We start from the raw sequence: 20,020 nt of genomic DNA on the forward strand, positions 1-20,020 counted from the left end.
ATATTTTAATTCATCGCTTCTTTTATGACTGTGCCTTTGTATTTTATTTAAATGATTTTTCTCATGGTGAGGTCTAAAAATGTTGAATAAATTCATCTAAGTTTTAAAATATTACTTTTAAAAGTTGTCTTTAATCCAACTCAAATTTATTTGTTTATGGTTTGAGGTAGGGATCCAAATTTATTTTCTTCCAAGTGGAAAATCAATTATATAAACACAATTTTCAAAAAGCCACTCCATTCCCTACTGGCTTATAATGACATAACAAGTTTCCATATACGAGGGTCTCTCCAAATCTGATTTAAAGAAATACAGGCAACATTTAACACTTAACATGCACTTGCCATGTGTCAGGAACTATGCTAAGCATTTCACATGCTTAGATCATGCATTTTGGAGTTATAATGTCTGGGCTTACATTTACACTAGGGAACCCTGATAAATGGTAGGTATTACTATTACTTGTTTGTTTACTGGCTAATAGAGATGTGTTCATCAGATGAAGTATACAAATAGGCTAGTTGACATAAACTGCATTTAAAAAAAAAAGCATTCCAAATATATAACTTGCTTTTATTAAACAGGGAGAAAAAATCAACACATTTTCCAACGAGGCAGATTTCTCAGTAGCTTCAGTGAAAACCAACTTAATATTAATATCAGCATGTTTGACAAAGCTTTTAGAATAAGTGAGCAATTAAATTCTTAAAGTAGGAATAGAACATCAACAAACTCTAGACCCCAGAACAGTTATTAGCCAACAAATTAGGCACTGTTTTACTTAACAGTTTTAGCTTTAATGTAAATATATATTATTATTTAGAATATTAGCATCCGAACTACACAATGACTTTATTTTATCATTTTACTTTAATTAAAATCAGATTTCTGGAATCTCCAATAAGTCTTTTAAAGTTTTCCAATGTGGACATAGACTAACCCCTATTCCTCTCTACATGTAAAATATGAAATAATTGTCACAATATATCAACATTTTCACAGAGAGATTTTTAAGGCTTCTGGCACATAAAATGTGTATTATCTGTGTAACAATAATGTCATAATTACATACAGAAAATATTTAAAATTCTCCTTGTGCAATTTAAGTTCTAAAGATTAAAAAAAAGTGTTCCATGTTAATAAAATATTAAAATACTATGTGCTTCCCATAAATTTCACACTGACTTTGTAATTACACAAAGAAGGCACAAGGTAAGACTTGCACTCTAAATCATTCATCGCTGAAATCAACAGTTGAACTGAATACACTTATTTGATATCATTAGTTTTCTAGCCCAAACTTTCAGCACAAAACAGACTTTAATATAACTTATAAACATTTGCAATTAAACTGTGACACTGAGGCAGCCAATGTCAAATCTAGGTTTGCCTAGTTATTCATGTATCTTACAAATATAAGTCTATGATTATTAACATCCTTTTGTCTAAGTCACCATTGAAGAGAATGTGTCAATAAGTAAATAGAATCAAAAAAGGTGACTATTTCTCATCTGAAAAAAAACGAAAATCACTAACACCTTGTCTGAAAGTTCTAAAGCAGCATATTTAGCTCTTAAGGCAAAAAAAAGTTCAAAAATATTATAAATTATAAATTCTGGTAATTCTTCTTTTAGCATTAAAAGCTTTAGCACAAATTCTTACACTTTAATAGATAATATATTAGTGTACATCTGAATATACATTTCCAACATTCTCCGCAAGTATAAAGTTGTTCTGTGACGTGAAGGAGGTGAAGTGCAGTATGGTAGGGCAACGTTTAATGGCTGTCCTGGGCATCAAGGGACATGGAATGGCTGAGTCTTGACCTTCCATTCACAGACATTGTATTTGATGGAATAGTAACCTAAAAGAAAGAAACACATCCTGAATCTCTCAATTGAAAATGGGACAGCTGTCGAATTTTCAATTTTCACAATTAACACATTTTAACTTCTGCTTAATTGTAAATGCTAACATTTAGTATTTATTATGCAATAAATTACAAATAATCGAGAATAAATGTTCCCTCTACCATGAAATTAGAACAAGAGTTGGTATTTCCACAACAAACAAGTTAAATAATCCATTAACACATCTTAGTCTTTACAAAATTGCCAAATCAACTCAAAGGACAAGAGCACAAACAGACTGCAGGCCAAGCTGTTAAAGAGCATTTTTGACTAGACTAATTCTGGCTCCCCTAAAGTGCCTTGGAGAATGCAGACAAATCAAGTAAATTCCACCAAGCAATGAATTTTACAATTTTTGTACTGATGGTGCATGTTACCTTGAAGTTCCCTCACAGGTACCCCTTATTTATAAGGAAAAAAAAACAGCTTTGGTTTTTAAAATGCTTTCATGTGAAGGGCTAAAAAAAGTCAAATGTATGACTATTATGCCAAAACAATTACAGAATGAAAAGGAGGTTTTTTTTGTTGTGTTTTTTTTTTTTTAGTCAATAAACTCCTAAGTTCCAAAATTTTATGGCAAAAGTCTCCTATTTATAAAGTCTAAGTGAATGAAAAACACTATAACAAAAATTTCCTAAAGTGCTTGAAATTCTAACATTACTTAGAAAAATGTAAAAAAAAATCATCTGGGTTTTAAATAGTGAATAGGTGTAATACTTTGAAATATATAAAATATGACAATATTTGAAGAAAAAGTTTCTCTCTAGATTATAATTTGACTACTTTAGGTTAATAACCAAACATTATCATCTTCTCACTAGAACTGAAGTACAAAAGGCGACAGATTCTGCCTAGCAACAGAGTAAGTTAGTGAAAAGGAAAACAAAATTAAAAAGCAAATTTAGTTTCGATTTGGTTTCCTTGTGCTTCGTTTCCTGCCTTTTACTAAATGAAGATTGGTCATCTAAACTAGTCAATTTTCTTGACTGTCTTATGAGTCCAGGATGGAGTAGAGTGGTTGACACTATCCACCTGAAACAAAACAGCTAAGAAAAAAAGTTGCCACTAGAGGAAGAAAAACTCATCTGAACTCTGTTTAGTATTCATGTGGGATTTCTTTCCAAGTATAGTCAACAAACAGGTAATGACTTTCATTATGTAACCTTGGTACAAAAAGTCTCTGTATGTAGGAGAACTGCCAAATTGCAGTTCTCACAATTCTTTGTAAAGAGGGAAAATTTGTTTTAAACATTTAAAAAATATACCGATGGCTCCAAATATCTACAAGTAAAAGATGTTCATTGTTGCCCCATTTATAGTGGGAAACTAGAATCCAGTTAAATGTGCACCAATAAAGAGCAAATCAGCTATGGTATATTCATATCATAAATACTATGTAGTCTTAAATGAATACACGGGGTGCAAAAAAATGTATACACATTTAAAGAGATGTTATCTACCTACCGTGTTTTCCTGAAAATAAGCCCCAGTTAAGATCGTCAGCCAGACAGATGCATTTAGTATGTTATGACGATGTTCCAGAAGAAGATGACATGACTGTAGTTGAAAATGTAGATTGTTCTACATGAAAAAATAAGACATCCCCCGAAAATATGCCCTAATGTGTATTTTGCAGCAAAAATTAATATAAGACCCGGTCCTATTTTCGGAGAAATATGGTATAAGACCCAGTCTTATTTTTGGGGAAACATGGGATGCTCAAGCAGTAGTTCACCGTAATCAGAAGTGTCTGGACGCTGATGGTAACCACTTTGAGCACCTCCTGTAATTGCAGAAGTCAAATGTGACTTGTGTTCATCTTTTGTTATCTGTTTATATTATTACAATTAATACAGTTTTTTCCTTTCTTACAATGTGTATACAATTTTTTGGCACCCTCTCTATATATAAAAAGATGGAGAGCACCAGAAAGATACATGTTTATGAATGTTTTATAGAGGATTGCATTTTTATAAAAAGGTAAAATTAAGTATGTTTACATACTACAAAAGTGGTCTGAAAGATTACACTGTAATCTATCAAGAGCAGTTACTTTGGAGGGAACGGTATTTTGTTCAGTGTTTAAACATTTGTTTACTAAATTATCAAACATGAGAAAATACCATTAGAATACTACTCTATAAATTCTGTGAGATCAGAGACCTTGTCTGTTTTAATGCCACTTTATACTCATGTTTGTTTTCGGGTCTGGCACAGTATAGAACAAAGAATATTTTTTGAACAGAATATGGTAACTTTTTACAAACATTTATAAAATTAAAAAGTATTGCTTAATTTTTTGAGTAATGAACATATGACATTTATAATCAAGGTATTTTTAAACTGGAACATTTAATAATTTACTGATGTAAGCATGTACTAGTTAATTATCTACACTTGAAGTTTAAAGAATTTTCAGGAATATTCACATAGCTTTCTTATTTGTTTAAGTGATAACTATAAAACTACCATTATTTTACTTTAAAAATATATGGAAAGAGTTGCCAATCTGAAACCCCTGGATTGCTTAAATTCAAATCAAAGAAATATGAATAAAAAGCAGACCAATTAAACAAAACAAGACAGCACGATTCTCGGTAACTTATCCAGTTATTTTCTTCCTTCCAGATTTGTATCCAGCCAAAGATAAATGTTACATTCTGAGGAAATACTTAATATCAAGTACTAAATATAATTTGTCAGTTTATTTTCAGACTTTAGTTGTATACACCTATATTCTACTTGTAATAGTACAATAACTTTTAGTAATTCAAACACAATCTGGAACTGAAAGCAGCCCAAGAAGTTCTCGGTGTCAACACATGTCAACAATAATGAATTACTTAATCTGTCTTATTCTCTGAAAACAATTTGCTGACTCATATAAAATGTTAACATCAAACACATTTTCTAAAATACTGAGCTACGTTTATTAATGCTTCATGTGCATACAAATTTCTGTGACTGCATGGGGGTCAAGTGGGAGTAAGGTATGAAAAAAACCTTAAGAGACCTGAAAAAACAATAGTATGTTCATGACTACATTTACATTAGAGCAATCAACTAGATAATTGTTCTAATGTGAACCAACTATTATAATGAAGGTTAATTGCTCGGGTATGAACTAGAGCCATAAGGCAGGTTGGTACCTGAAGTTAAATTGAACATTTGGGTGCCAAAATACAGGCAAACGCTGAGCCAACTTTCTGATGAACAAACTAAAACTACTGTCAAAATCACTGGAGATTTTATTTGGCACTATAACTGTTGTTCTATTAAAAAAAAAATTAGAATTTAAAACAACCAGGAGAAATGTTCAGTACAGAACAGAAATATGGAAAGTAAGCAAATATCACAAGAAATTAGAGCTTTCTTGTGTCCATTTTTACGACCTTTTGCAATTTTTTGATATACAATACTTTTACAGAAAAGTGCACTGATCTTAAATAAATAGCCCCATGAAAACAAATTCAAACATGTATATAAACTACCACCCAGGTCAAGACGTCCCTGATGATCTTGTCTTTATTTAACATTTTGACATTTTATTCATTATGGACTTTGCATTAATTTGGACATTTAACAAATAATTCATTAAGATATTTACCTTGATTACTTAATTGTTTGGTTCCCTCTTAAATTGTGCGCCTGTCCTACTCCAATAAGCCCCTAACAACCCCTCCCCTCTGGAAGTAACACTATCAGGATTTTTATAATTATTTCCTTGCTTTTAAAAATAATTGACACCTACGCATGTATCATCACTAAAGAATATAATTTAGTATATTTCACATGCTGTCAAACTGTACACATATATATTTTTATGTCTCTATCTACATACACTGTTGCATTTAGCTGTATTTTGTACAATTTATTGCCAGATGATAGTCCATTATTTCAATATACTACTATTTACTCTACTATATTTGGATAGTAAGGCCATATTTCTTTGGAGCTTTCACAAACAATATTCTATGAATAGTCTTACATGTGAGTCCTGGTACACAAGCACACATATTTTTTAGGGTATATGACTAGAAGTGAGCAAGGAGTGGATGCTGATTGTGAAGTGTAGATACTGTGAATTTTACTAGACCCAGTGTCCATTTCTAGTAGAATAAAATGGATTATGTATAGAATTTTCATTTGAGGAGCTGGCACTATATAGACTCAGAGCTATCAATAACCTCCTACTGAAAGAGATAAAATTTAGACTCAATGAAACCTAAAGTAATGAGTTATAAACAGGATCATCATTTAGGGCCTGCTTTCTGTGTTGATTCACATCCAGCTCGTTCTGGAAGCAATGCGAGTTTTATATGAAGAGCCTGCCAAATCAGGGCCCATCAAGCACCAAGCACACAGCTGCTTGCCTGTACAATTCCGTTGGTCTAAAAGGCATTTTCAACTTAATGCACTGTTTTCTACAGTTAGTGCATTGAAATTGATTAATATGTCTCCTGGCTTAGTACAAAGACACTGCAATTATTTTCTGATTAGGTACTTGGTTCTTCGGTGGGCTGTATGTATCACTGTTTGTTAGTCCCAGGCAGTGAACACCCAGAAGACAGAGGCTTCATTATACTCATTTTTGTCTTCCTAATATCTAGTAAAATGTTTGGTACTTATGTGTTTAAAAATGCTTGCCAAAATGTATTGCATGGAGAAAGCTTTACATTGGAAGTGACTTATTTGAAATTCACCCTTGATTTACACGATTAGAACTAAAAATATTTTCATAAAGGAGAATGTGCGACTTAATAGGGGCATATTTGCCGCACCAAAATAAAAGTGTCATGACCTGTGAAGTACCAATTTTAATAGTCAAAGCTACACTGAATCTTTTGCTGCCTGCTACTTAAATGTAGACTACAAAATTCAACCCTAATCCCCTGAATGATGCCTTCACTTTTCTCCACTCTTGACAGCATGCAACACTTTGCTGAGCCTCCATTTGTGACCAGATGGGAGTGCCAAGCCCTCCATGAGGACGGCTGCCACTCAGTTCCGCTGAGACACAGGGAGCAAAACAGGGCAGCACTGGTGAGGCCGGCCAAGTGATGTTCCTCAGATGCCTTCCGTTTTCTTTCTATCTTTGCAGCATTCCTGTTCCTTCACACATTTCATTTCTGTGGAGCTCAGCGTTTTGCTCAACAAGTCTTTACTCTTCTCTACATAGCTTCTAAAATGATTAGAGAAGGAATTCACAAAACGAAATGCCTAGGGAGTCAGTAGAACAATGAATACTTTTCTTGTTTTGGGTGTTGAGGAACTTGCAACCAAGAGGACAAAAGGGAGAACAAGAAAGACATTTAGGGAGATATAGCATCTGGGAAGTCCAAGTGATAATGCCAGGCTTGGGGCTTGCCCACATCCTCCTTCAGTGGATGAAGGTGACAGAGGGAGGACGTGCACCTGTGACACCTAGTTAGTGTCTGCCAGGATAATCACACCCCCTGTCCCGAAGCTCTCCTACACCTCAGCAAGGAGAAGCTAAACAACTCTGGCAGGGCATTTTTTAAACTTGAATTTCTCCATTAGGTCTTATCTAAATTCTTCAGATTGTCTCTACATTTTTGGTTTAAGCTATAAAACTCCCTCTCCTCCCTACCCACCCCTGGCCAATCCCATGTATGATAGTAACTTAATCACCTTAGGAGCCATGACTAAAAACATGCAGATTCCTATGTCTAGTGTAGGTTTTCTGCGATACGGAGGGATTTTCTTTCCAAAAGAATCTTTCTTGCTGGGATAACATAATTTCTTAAGAGCCAAGGCATTTTCTCGATATAGTTACATAACAGTGAGCAAAGCCACATTCTGTACCTGGCCCATGTTGTGGAAAACAGACCTGACATGTTTTTAAGGATGTGTAAGACTCTGGACTCTCTCAGCTTATACTTCAACAATGACCCCTGACATAAAAGTGTAACTTCCGGCATCTGCCCTATTCAGGTTTAAATGCCAGAAAACAATTTCCCCTAAGTATTAGTTTGACAACGTTGAAAATAAACCCACTGTCACCCATCTGATAAAGAAAACTTACGCTTTTCAATTTGGCAGCAGCCTCTCCGGAACGGATTGCAGTCAGTAAACTCTGTCGGATCTCTTCTGGATCAGAGCTTTGGAATGTTAAAGAACTTTGTCTCTTAAGGGTGAATGATGGGCAGTCAGTTGAAGATGGTCTTTGGGAATGCTGTTCATTATGTGCAGAGTTGTTTTCCTAAAAAAATAAAATAAATGCAAAATATTTATATGAACAGCAAGTGAAGAATGGGCCATTTTTCAAGAAATTTTCTTTACTAACAGTTCTTTAAGAATTACCATTTGCCTCACTGGTGTTCCAGACATAGCTCTATTTCCTCACCACTGCATTATCTCTGCTGCCAGAGCTCAGTTGGAAAAGGAGGGCATTAATTTACCTTTTCTTGAACAGGGGGTGCTAAGGAAGAAAAGTTGTACCTCTCTCTGTTTCATGAACACAGAGTAATTTTACAGTCTTTGAGTCAAATAATGCTGATTTCTCCAATGGAGTAGGCTAAAAGAGCCAAATGAATAATAAAAATATTCCACAGACTAAAAAATAACACATTTTCACAGTTCCAACATATTAGGTTGTGAAATTATTTTTGAAACGGTACAAAATGGACAAATATTGGCAATTTCATATTGGTTGAACCTAATGGATCTTCTAATAATGGAATATTAATGACTATACTACATGTAACAGTTTGTCTTGGGTGTCTGGAAATCACAGGGACTAAGTGATGGCCATGTTTTCTTTATTTTTCCCATGAGACTAAAAATAAATATTAGGAATTTCCAAATTTAAAAATCAAAAATTAAATAAACTTCTTAGGAAGGAAAATCTAGTAACTAATTTAACAGGCAACTATTATCAAACAATCTTAAAAATGTCTTTTTTAAACTGTCAAATAAATATCTACACATGATGAGCTAAACAGAGCTCAGGCAGTGGCTCAAATACTGTATTATCTACATCAAGCTTCTGTTGTTCAGGAATGGTATTATTCCATTCTAAGAAAAATCACAGGCTTTGTTCCCAAGTAAAGAATTAATCTCTATATCATACATCTCGTCCTGACATTATATAAAGAAATAAACAAAAATGTGAAAATAAGGGTGTAGAGGGGAGGTAGATGAGGGTAAGGGGAGATGGGGGATGGTGATGGAAGGAGAACTGACTCTGGGTGGTGAACACACAATGGGACTAATAGATGATGTAATACAGAATTGTACACCTGAAATCTATGTAATTTTACTAAGAATTGTCACCCCAATAAATTTAAAAAATGTGAAATATATGAAGAAATGTTCTGCAAGATAAATATTGCTTTAAAATTATGGAAAAATCTTTACTTGGCAATACAGTTCATGTTCTGTTACTCTAGGAATGTTTGAAAAAGCAGTATAAAATACTTCTGAAACTGTCACACAAATGTGAAAACATTCTTTAAACACTAACAGAGTAGAAGTATACAAAGTATTTTTTTTAATTGCATGGGGATTATCATTAATTCATACTATGAATTTCACCCTCTCCTTTGACTATTTGAAGCTGGCAAATTATAACAGCTGAGCAAAATACTAAGTCAAAAAATCCACCTTTTTGGTAAATTATTAAGGTTTGCTAGTAGTTAAATGATTATTTTGGTCAACATACATATAACTGGAAAAGTTGACACTGAATTAAGAAAATAGGAAATTAAGAAAATTACGTATTTAAACTCTGGTTTCAATTTAAGTTATTTATATGTAAAAATGTTTGAGAAGCTGAGATTGAGTGTATAGGACAGAAAATACATTGCCAAGAGACACTTGGTTATTTTATCTAATCTTTGCTATTACTTATGTTTCCATATAATTAAAAGTATTTACTTTGCAATTATGTTAAATTGGAGAAAAAAATAAACCAGAACAGCTATACACACATTGAGATAAGAAAAACACAGAAAAATATAGTCAGAACTATAAACTAGTACATTATGCAAATGTCTGAGCAAAGAAACTTTAAATTAAACTATTTGCTAATGACATAATTACTTAATGATGATGCTCCAGTAATACCTGACCAGGTTATATGAATTACAATGATTCTGAGAGTAAATAATCAGATTCTATATACTTTTCTTCTACAGTAGGTTGCTTGACATTAATGAGATTAATGCGAATCCAGGGTTAAATAACACACGAACCTATCAACGTTCTAGGTATCCCCCATTTAAACCTTGCGGTATAAGAACCCCTTGGTTTTAAAAAGGTAACATTTACCTTATCACTCACACTTTGTTGTGGGATGTCCACACACTTATTTACGGAAAGACTCTTCCCTTCCTCTGTGTCAGCTGGAGGCCCGGCACAGACATCGTCCCTACTTGACTCTGTGCGCACTTTGCTGAAAGACTGTGACCTTTTCACTACGGCCAGGGCAAACGGCGAAGGAGCCGAGCTCGAGTAAGGTCGTGGAGCACCAAAAGTTTTCAAAGTCTTCAGATGTAGTGCTGCGACGTGACTTGCGGGAAGAACCGGTTTCGGAGCGATGGGAGGAGGAGAGGTTTCAGCAGGCTTCGCACGGCTGACGCCAGCATCAGTGCTTTTAACGTGGGGCTGTGGAGGCGAGTCAGTTGTTTCACTTAAGGAAGAAGGAGTTTGCTCTGGAGGAGGGATCGGATCCCTTTCCACCTCTTTCTGTATTAGTTCCTTTGGAGTAGGGTTAGGGGCAGTGTGGACATTCTTGGCAGCTGCCGATGTCACATACTGACCTGAAACTCTTTTTTGCATCTGTAAGAAAAAAGAACTTGGTTTCGTCTGGGGATTTGAAACCCGAGATTTAAGTTTGGACTCCAAAATATTGTTTATATCTTCCAAATTCGGCACAAAAGGAGCTATGCCAGGGTCTCTCATCATCCTGGGAAGAGGTTTTACAGGATTTGCCATGGTGCTCCGGGGCGCGCTCTCTGTGCTCGGGCTCGGCTTGGGTTTAAGATCTATCTGTGGCTCCTTGGGGCTTTCAGAAATAACATGATCTTCTGTTTGGATTGCAGTTTCTTTCACATTCTCTTGAAGGTGCTTTTTTCCTAAAGTATGTATCTCCTGATCTTCTTGATACCCTGTGGTTTCTGATTCCCAATCTTTCAATATTTCCAGGGACTTGGGAGGCACTATTTTATAAGTAGTCATTCCAATTTTGGGTATATAGTCTCTTGTAATTTCATTTGAAGGTTTTGGCTTGGGATTGTAGTCTTGTCTGTAAAATGGATAATTCTTTACGTAAGAAGTTGAAGTGTTGTTAATCCCGTCAACAGGAGGCAAAAGGTCATCATTACCATGTGCACAAATTGGATCTTTTATGGTGAGCCGATCTTCTGAATGTACCATGAGGGGGCCCTGACTCCTGGATTCTCCTGAGGTATCTACAGCATCTCGGGGACTTACAGACGAAGGGTGAGTTGGCTTGTTGTTACTTGCAGTTTGAACACTTTCATCAACTTTAAAGTCAGACAAATGATGACGTTGGTGATTCCCATCAAAACTGTTACAGGAAGGAGTCGTCTGAATTGCTGCATCTTGCATTTTTGTCTTTTCTGCGCTGGGCTGATGCAGTTTTTGGTCTGGTACTGATGAAGCAGCTAGACGATTTTCCTTGTAACTTCTAACAGGTTCAGTTTTATGTGCCTGATAGTTTGATAATCTGTTAACTTTCATGTCCACGTTGTCATTTTTGGCAACACCTCCTACATTGATTTCTGTTCTCCTCACTCCATTTTTCATATTATCTTCTGTGTTCACTGAAATGGCAATTATTTCATTTTGATCTACTGAGAGAAAAAAAATTATCATCAAGATCAGTATAGAGAAAAAAGTAAAAAAACCTCAGTTTGTAATGCTTTCCTGCCTCAAAGTGACATAGATTGGTTTGACTTCTACAGGAACTTTTTCAGCTCACTAATTGTACAAAAGCAGGTAATGGCATTCAGAGAAAACAGCATGGGCTGTGACATCACAGAGACCTGAGTCTGGAACCCAGCTTGACTAATTACAATCTCTGTGGCTACAACGTGGTACTTCACCCTTTGAGCCTCCATTTGCTCAGATGTAAACATGTGAAAATATGTATTACAGTTGACCCTTGAAGGACATGGGGAGTAGGGGAGCCAACCCCACTGCACGATTGAAAATTCATATATAACTTTTGACTCCCGCAAAACTTATCTAATAGGCTACTGTTGACTAGAAGCCTTACCGATACCATAAACAGTCAACTGACATATATTTTGTATGTTATATGTATTATATACTGTATTCTTACAATGAAGTAAGCTAGAGAAAAGAAAATTTAAGAAAATCAAAAGGAAAATACTTTCACAGTATTTATTGGAAAAAAAACCTGTAAATAACTGGACCCGTGGAGTTCAAACCCATGTTGTTCAAGGACCAACTATATATTTTATATATCATTTATATAACATGATTATTAGGATAGGCTATTGCCCAGAAAAAGCACTCCATAGACGATAGCAATGTTTCTTCTTATAAGTAAAGATTTCATATTTCAGTCATTGTTAAGAATGACAAAAGAAATTGACAAATTCAAAAAAGATATTTATTCTTTTTTTTTCATTTTGATTCTCTTTGTCTTTTCTATAGCTCTTAGTGTATTTATATTTTATACATAACATTAAAATGGAAACAATCCCAGCAATGTTATCAGTTTTAATTAAGGCAGATAGTAGAAACATTACCTTGAAGAGTTGAAGTAAAAACAGAATCTAAATTGATTGTCTTGTTCGTTGTCCTCACTGAAGACTTTTTAGAGGACTTTGTCTTTAGATGTGTCTAGTATTGAGCAAAGTGATTTATATTCTGTGCTCCACTAGTCAAATGCCCAGAACAGTAATTTCTACTGAAAGACCAGCAAACCCTCATCTTCAAAATCCTTAGTAGCCTCCTCTTTAAAATATGGTAATTTGCACAGCAAGTGAGATGTGGGCCTTGGGAGTCAAATTGTGAAAGGATGTCAAGTATTGCTCTATAGTTTTATCATAGCTCACTTTTACCTATAAAACAAAGACCAATTTCCTTGCCTAAAATGTCATGAGATATTTAAAATAGTTCCTCTGTTTAAAAAGAAAAAAGACAAGAAAAAAGGAAGATATGCATGCATGCATGTATGCATGCATGCATGCATGCATGCAAAAAAAATCATGTTGCCTGGTAAATTTGTATACAAACAATTTTTAAAAACATCTTCATATTTTTAAAGTATGTCTAATTGTACAATTATTTGGTCATGGTATATTTTGTATTATGTTACAAGGTTCTTATATTAAATATATAATTTTAAAATACAATTCATTTTTATTCTTTCCAAATAAAATGCAACTGATTATCAGGATATCTGCTCTCTATATAAGTCACTTTTGTCAATGACAAATAATTACTAACTTTGTGATTTATAAAATTAAGGACAGGTGATTAGGCAGCATGGAAGAGGTACATTTATGCCTATGCTCATATTTACTTGTTGCATAAGTATTTTTAGTTTCTGTATGAAAAGTACCAATTTCAACACTGCTGTGAACAGAAAAGAATGTGAAAAATGGTCTCTGGCACTGGGAAATGAGACTAATGTATTTCCTTCTGTCTTATTTCTCATTTTCCACGGAATATAGATATATCCCAGTTATACAACAGAAACATTTTCCAAAAGAAAGTATATCAATGTAAAAATATATTTTAAATGAAATCCCCTATAACAAACTTTAATTTATTGGCTTAGTAATCCAAATTTCTATTTCTCACATTTTTGGTGGTTATACTTATTTTACCATTGTCTAACTCTGAATTTCTCATCAAAATTTCAAAATTATTACCAATGATTGTCAGGCCTGGATAGCCAGAAACACTAGTGAATTTATTAGTTAATCCACCCTTCAATATACCTGGTAACGATGCTACCCAAGTGTCAGTGAATGGTGAGGCCATTTTCCAAGAAGAGCTAGCAGAGTGGGAAGGTATATTTTGTACTATCCTGTCCTTCTCTACTCAAAACTGACAACAACATCTACACCCTGGAGAAACGATGATTTAGATAAGTAGGCAGGGTAGGTAAAAAGGGAGGACAACACAATCTGTCATAGTAGTATATGTCATGAAAAATTGAATCAAGAGGAAAAGAATGGGAGAAACTAAATGTTTTTAGACCTTCTCAGTATTTCATCTCTGGGCGGTATAGACCATGGGGGAAATGAATTGGAGACATACATATTCAAATTAACCAACGCATATCACATCACATATATAAAATGACACACATCTCTAGCTATCCATATCTGTTTGTCTATCTATCTGTTTGTGACATTGAGATGAGCCAAGTTTTATCCAAACAGGAATATGTTTGTTTTCTAAGAATCTTAACCTAGTTCTATGTAAACATAATAGATTGGACTATGAAAATTCATAAGCCACTTCCTGCATATGCCCTTAAAATACCATTATGCATTCCTTGCATCTTCTATTTGTGTAGTATCATTTCTCTAAAATTCAATCTGAAGTATATATTTTAACAGTATCTCAGTGTTCTGCTATGTGCTGTGAGGAATTCAAACAAAGTATCAAATACAATCGCTATGCAATCCTGGCAATGAAGAATTTTAAAAATAATAATTAGCTGGACTCTTTTAAATTCTGGTTAAAAAAGGATATATAATGAGAAAGAGAAGAAACTGTCTTGCTTTGGAGGAAATATTGGTAAATAACTTTACATAATTAGATGGTTTAGACCTTAAAAATCAAACAGACAAGTTTCACCCAAGGTATAGCAACTTGACTATGAATTAAAACAGGCTTGAACTACAGAGTCATTAAAAGGAAAAAAGATACAGATCACAAGTAGATGCATAGAGTATAAATCTTTAAAATCTGAGTTAGATAACCTCTAACATTTAACAACAACAAAAGTGATATACATAGTAGTTAAGAGCACACTTTGGAGTAATATCACCTGAGTTCAAATCTCAGGTCTACCACTTATTAATTGTGGTACTTCAGACCTCACATAATATCTTTGTGGCTCAATCATCTGTAAAATGGGACTAAAGATAATACCCATAAATGAGTTAATATACAAGATTAAATAAGTTAATATACATAAAGGGTTAAGAATGGCCCCTGGCATATAGTAAGTGCTATGAAAGTGTTGCCTATTAGTGTTTATAGAACTCACCATTCTCTTGGTTTGGGCCGAACGACTTCAAGTTTCTCACACTGTCAACTACCCTCTCTTCATTGCTTGCATTATACACCAGCAAGTGTGGTCCTCTGCAAAATATATTGTGTTATACATTGACACTGCACACACACACACACACACACACACACACACGGCAAGAAAACAGGCAATAATCTCCAAAGACAGATGGACTGAAATAATCATCTTCTTATGCCAAATACTAATAATTGAATAGCAAAGAAACCCACAACTGAGAGGATATGCTGCTATGAAACATTAGCTTTCATATGGTGGTCCTATTACGAAGAAAAATGTAAAAATCGTGGTAAAATGAACATGTTTCCAAAAAGAGTGTCTTTTTGTTATTATTGATTATTTGTCTTTTAAAGAAAAAGGAAATAAATGAAACATTTTAGTTTTGCGTCTGGCAAGGTCAACCTCTGCCAAGTCAGGATGTGGATTGACCTCACTGGGTTTTATTGATGATAGAAGCGTTTAATTTGGAGACAATCCCATGAAAATTATAGCAAAACTTTGATGGTTTATTTTGCATAGTCAATTTCATCGTTATTCATGGTGTGGCATTTCTAACAATATAAGTGTACTGTAACTTTCAATTCTTAGGATCAAGTGGAAAGCTTATTTTCTGTGTCATAAAATTGACTGTAAAAATAATAGAATATCACACTCTAATATACAGAACTGTTTTATATACTAGTCAGTGAAAATCCTTAAGGAGAATTTGGTGATATTAAATGAAAATTAAATGTTTCATTGAAGTTAAATAGGTAATAAGCAAAATATATGCAATATAAACGAACAAAAACTTTTATGTTTGATTCATACAAATGAACTATATGTTAATGGTTTATCGGACATAGGAATACCAGAACTGTTGAATTTGATTTTATTTAAAAACAATTAAGGCCGGCCTGGTGGCTCAGGCGGTTGGAGCTCCGTGCTCCTAACTCTGAAGGGTGCCAGTTCGATTTCCACATGGGCCAGTGGGCTCTCAACCACAAGGTTGCCAGATTGATTCCTCAAGTCCTGCAAGGGATGGTGGGCAGTGCCCCCTGCAACTAAGATTGAACACGGCACCTTGAGCTGAGCTGCCGCTGAGCTCCCAGATTGCTCAGTTGGTTAGAGCGCGTCCTCTCAACCACAAGGTTGCCAGTTCGACTCCCGCAAGGGATGGTGGGCTGCGCCCCCTGCAACTAGCAATGGCAACTGGACCTGGAGCTGAGCTGCGCCCGCCACAGCTAAGACTGAAAGGACAACAACTTGACTTGGAAAAAAGTCCTGGAAGTACATACTGTTCCCCAAAAGTCCTGTTTCCCTTCCCCAATTAAAAAAAATAAATCTTAAAAAAATTACATGTAAATAGACACTTTATTAATAAACATTTTTATAATGATGGTAAAAGGGATGGAGTCTAAACTGAAGGGATGACTATATTTGTGTTTAAAATATCAGATCTATATTGCAGAAGACTAGTATTAATTAAACAAACCACCACCAACACTTCTAGCACACAGACAACTTACTGTCCATCTGTGTTTCTAGTTTCTTGTTTTTCTTCTTTAGAATTTTGTGAGGGCTCTCCAGTATCATTGCCAAGGACTGAGTCAGGATCATTTTTCAGTGTGTTTATTATATCAGTAGATCTAACAGAAATATCTTGTGACTTCCCCGAAATATTTCCAGCTTCATCTTTAGGCACTTCACTCAGCTCTTCCTTTTCATCTATCTCTTCAAGACTATAATCAGAGCTTATTCCAGCTACAAAGAAATGAAGATATAATCCTAAATATTAATTTGCTTCATTCATGCTATGCAATCCTGGCAAAAGGAATTTTATAAATAATATTTAGCTGGACTCTTAAATTCTGGTTCAAAAAGTATAGTGAAATACTTTTCTAATGGTAAATAATCAGGTTAACGTATTATCAGATTATATCAGACACATACAATTCTAAAATTAATATGCTGTCACTCTAGGTTTTATTCATGGTAGAAAAAAGACGTTTAAACTCAAACTTCAAGTTATATATTTCATTTAATAATATGCCTTCAATTTAAATGATTTTTACATTTATGTAAGAGCTCTAAATGTAAATGAAAAAAATGATATATTTGTATTGTCTGTAAATGTAAAATGACTCAGCAGTTATCAGTACAATTGAGAATTATCTAAGCCCTTTTAAAAATACTTATGCTCACACCCTACCCCACACCTGTTAAATCAGAATCCCTGAAGGATGAGACCAAGAATTTTTAAGGCTCCTCAGGTGATTCAAATATGCAACCAGGATTAAAAGCCACTGATTTACATTCTTCATGTAAGTTTTAAAAATACAACTAGAATAAGTATTATACAATGAAAATTAGGTTTTATTCCCATCCAGTTTAAGTCTCAGAGACAACCTCTTTCTCCAGTGTTTTTAATATGTTATCAGAAAGTATAAGAATATATAAGCAGATATGCATACTCACATGTTTCGTTCTCTATTTTGTTGGTTTATTTAACATAAATGGAAGCATACTGCACTTGATGTTTTTCACCTAACATTTTTTTGCTCCACTTACTATACCATAAAGATTGTCCCATATCAAGTTGTGTGCGTGCGTGTGTATGTGTATTTTCAAACTGCGGTGAACATTTCATTGTATAAAAAATGGGTGTATTATTTCTTAACACCAACAACAAACGTCCAACAGACTAAAAGAGGAGCCATCCTAAGCAGTTAGTATCCATACTTGTGTAAAGTTTATTTAAACCAAAGAATGAAGTTCTGGACCGTTGATTATTTAAATTCAACACTTCCATTTACACAATAGCAGCTGAACAAAGTTTAATTTTTACCATATTGAAGGGGGAAGAGGTGGTATAGCATTGGATTATAGTGATCAGCACATCTATAAAATTCAATAAAACTTTAACATATTTGAAGAATATTTAAAGTACTTAAAATATATTTAGTTTTATCTTTAGACACTCAGAAAATTGTGGTATTTGTATGTTTTAATAGGAAAATATGGAGAATGTTAATGGCATTTTTATTGTAAATAAAAATAGATTATCCAAATAGTCTCGTCCCTCTTTAGAGAGAAAAATAGATTATCCAACAGAAAATATATTTCAAAAATTGAATTTAAATAATTTTAAATATATATATTGAGGAGAATCTTTTTTTACTATAACATGTAAAATAATCATTATGATGCCAGTGTACAATAGTATGTGTCTGAGAGTACATTGCATCTAAGTAGTAAGAGTATATTTAAATAATTTGAAAACTGTGTATTGAGAAAATGAATGGCCATTTTGATTTAAATGTATGTTTTATAAATGGATCCTCAGTATATATTAAGCTCTTTTGGAAATTAGATTAACTAGGTAACATTTAGCAAATGATTGACTGCTATCCCTATTTCTTTCTTGCCCATCGCAAGTGTTTCAGAAATACACAAACTTTCTTTAAGTATGGCACCCTCACTGAGAAACTGGTCTCAAATAATACAAGTATGAAGAATGATTTACATGTTTCAAAAATCTTCTCAAATTATTTTTCTAGGATTTTGTAACTTATTGGTTGCAAGCATCATTTATAGGCTTGCTCAAATACCGTGTTGCCCCGAGAATAAGACCTAGCCGGACAATCAGCTCTCATGCGTCTTTTGGAGCAAAAATTAATATAAGATCCATTATATTATATCATATCATATCATATCATATCATATTAATTATATTCATTATATTTATATTATATTTATTATATTATGTTATATTATATTACATTATATTATACTGGGTCTTATATTAAAATAAGACTGGGTCTCATATTAATTTTTGCTCCAAAAGACACATTAGAGCTGATTATCTGGCTAGGTCCTATTTTTAGGGAAACACAGCATTTATTTGTTACTAGCCTGAAAAGTACACCTATTATAAAATGTCTTAGAAAAGGCTGCATTTCTTTTAAAAAATTCGAGTCATCCAAGAGAACTTTCACAGTTGGTTTTCAGAATAGTACAGATTTCCCTAAGCTCTTTTTTTTTTTTTTTTAATGAACCCCAGGTATCAATTCCATTATGCAGCTTTAACAACTATACATTTGCAAATATTTTCTCCCATTTTGCGGGGTGTATTTTCTCTTTCTGTATTCTTTGAAACACAATTTTTTAAAATTTATTGGGTTGACAATGGTTAATAAAATTACATAGGTTTCAAGTGTACAATTCTATAATACATCATCTATATATCACATTGTGTGCTCACTACCCAATGAGCTACTAAGCTTTGAAAAGTATTAAATAAAGTTTGTTCTGCATGGGTTAACAGACTTATATGATGGCCAAATTTTAGGACTACAATAAAAAACAACAACTGGGGTGAGGGCTGTGAAAAATAATTTTTATAAATGTTATACCACAACTATCATATTTCAGCTTCAAAAGTTGTAAAGAAAGAATATTCACTTTGAAAGTACACAGTGCTCAAATTCTTAGTAAAGCTTTAAAATTTAACAACTTTCAAACTGTAAATGTTAAAAATAGTACAAAAAATCATTTATAAGTATAATTATTGAAAATTCTTTTACATTTACTTAGCTTTATATAATTTGAATATGTTTATCTTAACTTTTTCAGCCCCTCTAAGGATAGCAAAATTGAAACAAAAAATAAAATAAAAAAATTCTTCATAAATCAGAAAATGTAATACCTATTAAGTAAAACTTTTAGAAGATATTCTTGTAAGTATGTAGCATTTTACTTGCATGTTTTTAAAGTTTAAAATTTCACTGAGACTTTTAGCTATCTTGTTTATTTTTCGTGGAGCTGATCAAATTGGCAAATT

General features: G+C 33.6%; 1 protein-coding gene across 1 annotated transcript in view; it reads right to left on the minus strand.

Annotated features, from left to right (window-relative positions):
• Positions 1–552: 552 nt before the first annotated feature.
• The window catches only part of COBLL1 (cordon-bleu WH2 repeat protein like 1), a 151,326-nt gene continuing 131,858 nt past the window's right edge, over positions 553–20,020 (minus strand). The window contains exons 13-17 of the mRNA XM_074337187.2: positions 16,707–16,941; positions 15,157–15,251; positions 10,203–11,749; positions 7,957–8,133; positions 553–1,864 (exon numbers count right to left, since the gene is read on the minus strand). Of these exons, the coding sequence (XP_074193288.2) occupies positions 1,778–1,864; positions 7,957–8,133; positions 10,203–11,749; positions 15,157–15,251; positions 16,707–16,941 (2,141 nt within the window). The 3' untranslated portion in view covers positions 553–1,777. The remainder of the gene's footprint in view (positions 1,865–7,956; positions 8,134–10,202; positions 11,750–15,156; positions 15,252–16,706; positions 16,942–20,020) is intronic.

This window comes from Rhinolophus sinicus, chromosome 17 (assembly GCF_057876585.1).
Source record: "Rhinolophus sinicus isolate RSI-liver-muscle chromosome 17, RSI-T2T, whole genome shotgun sequence".
In the NCBI taxonomy this organism is placed as follows: Eukaryota; Metazoa; Chordata; class Mammalia; order Chiroptera; family Rhinolophidae; genus Rhinolophus; species Rhinolophus sinicus.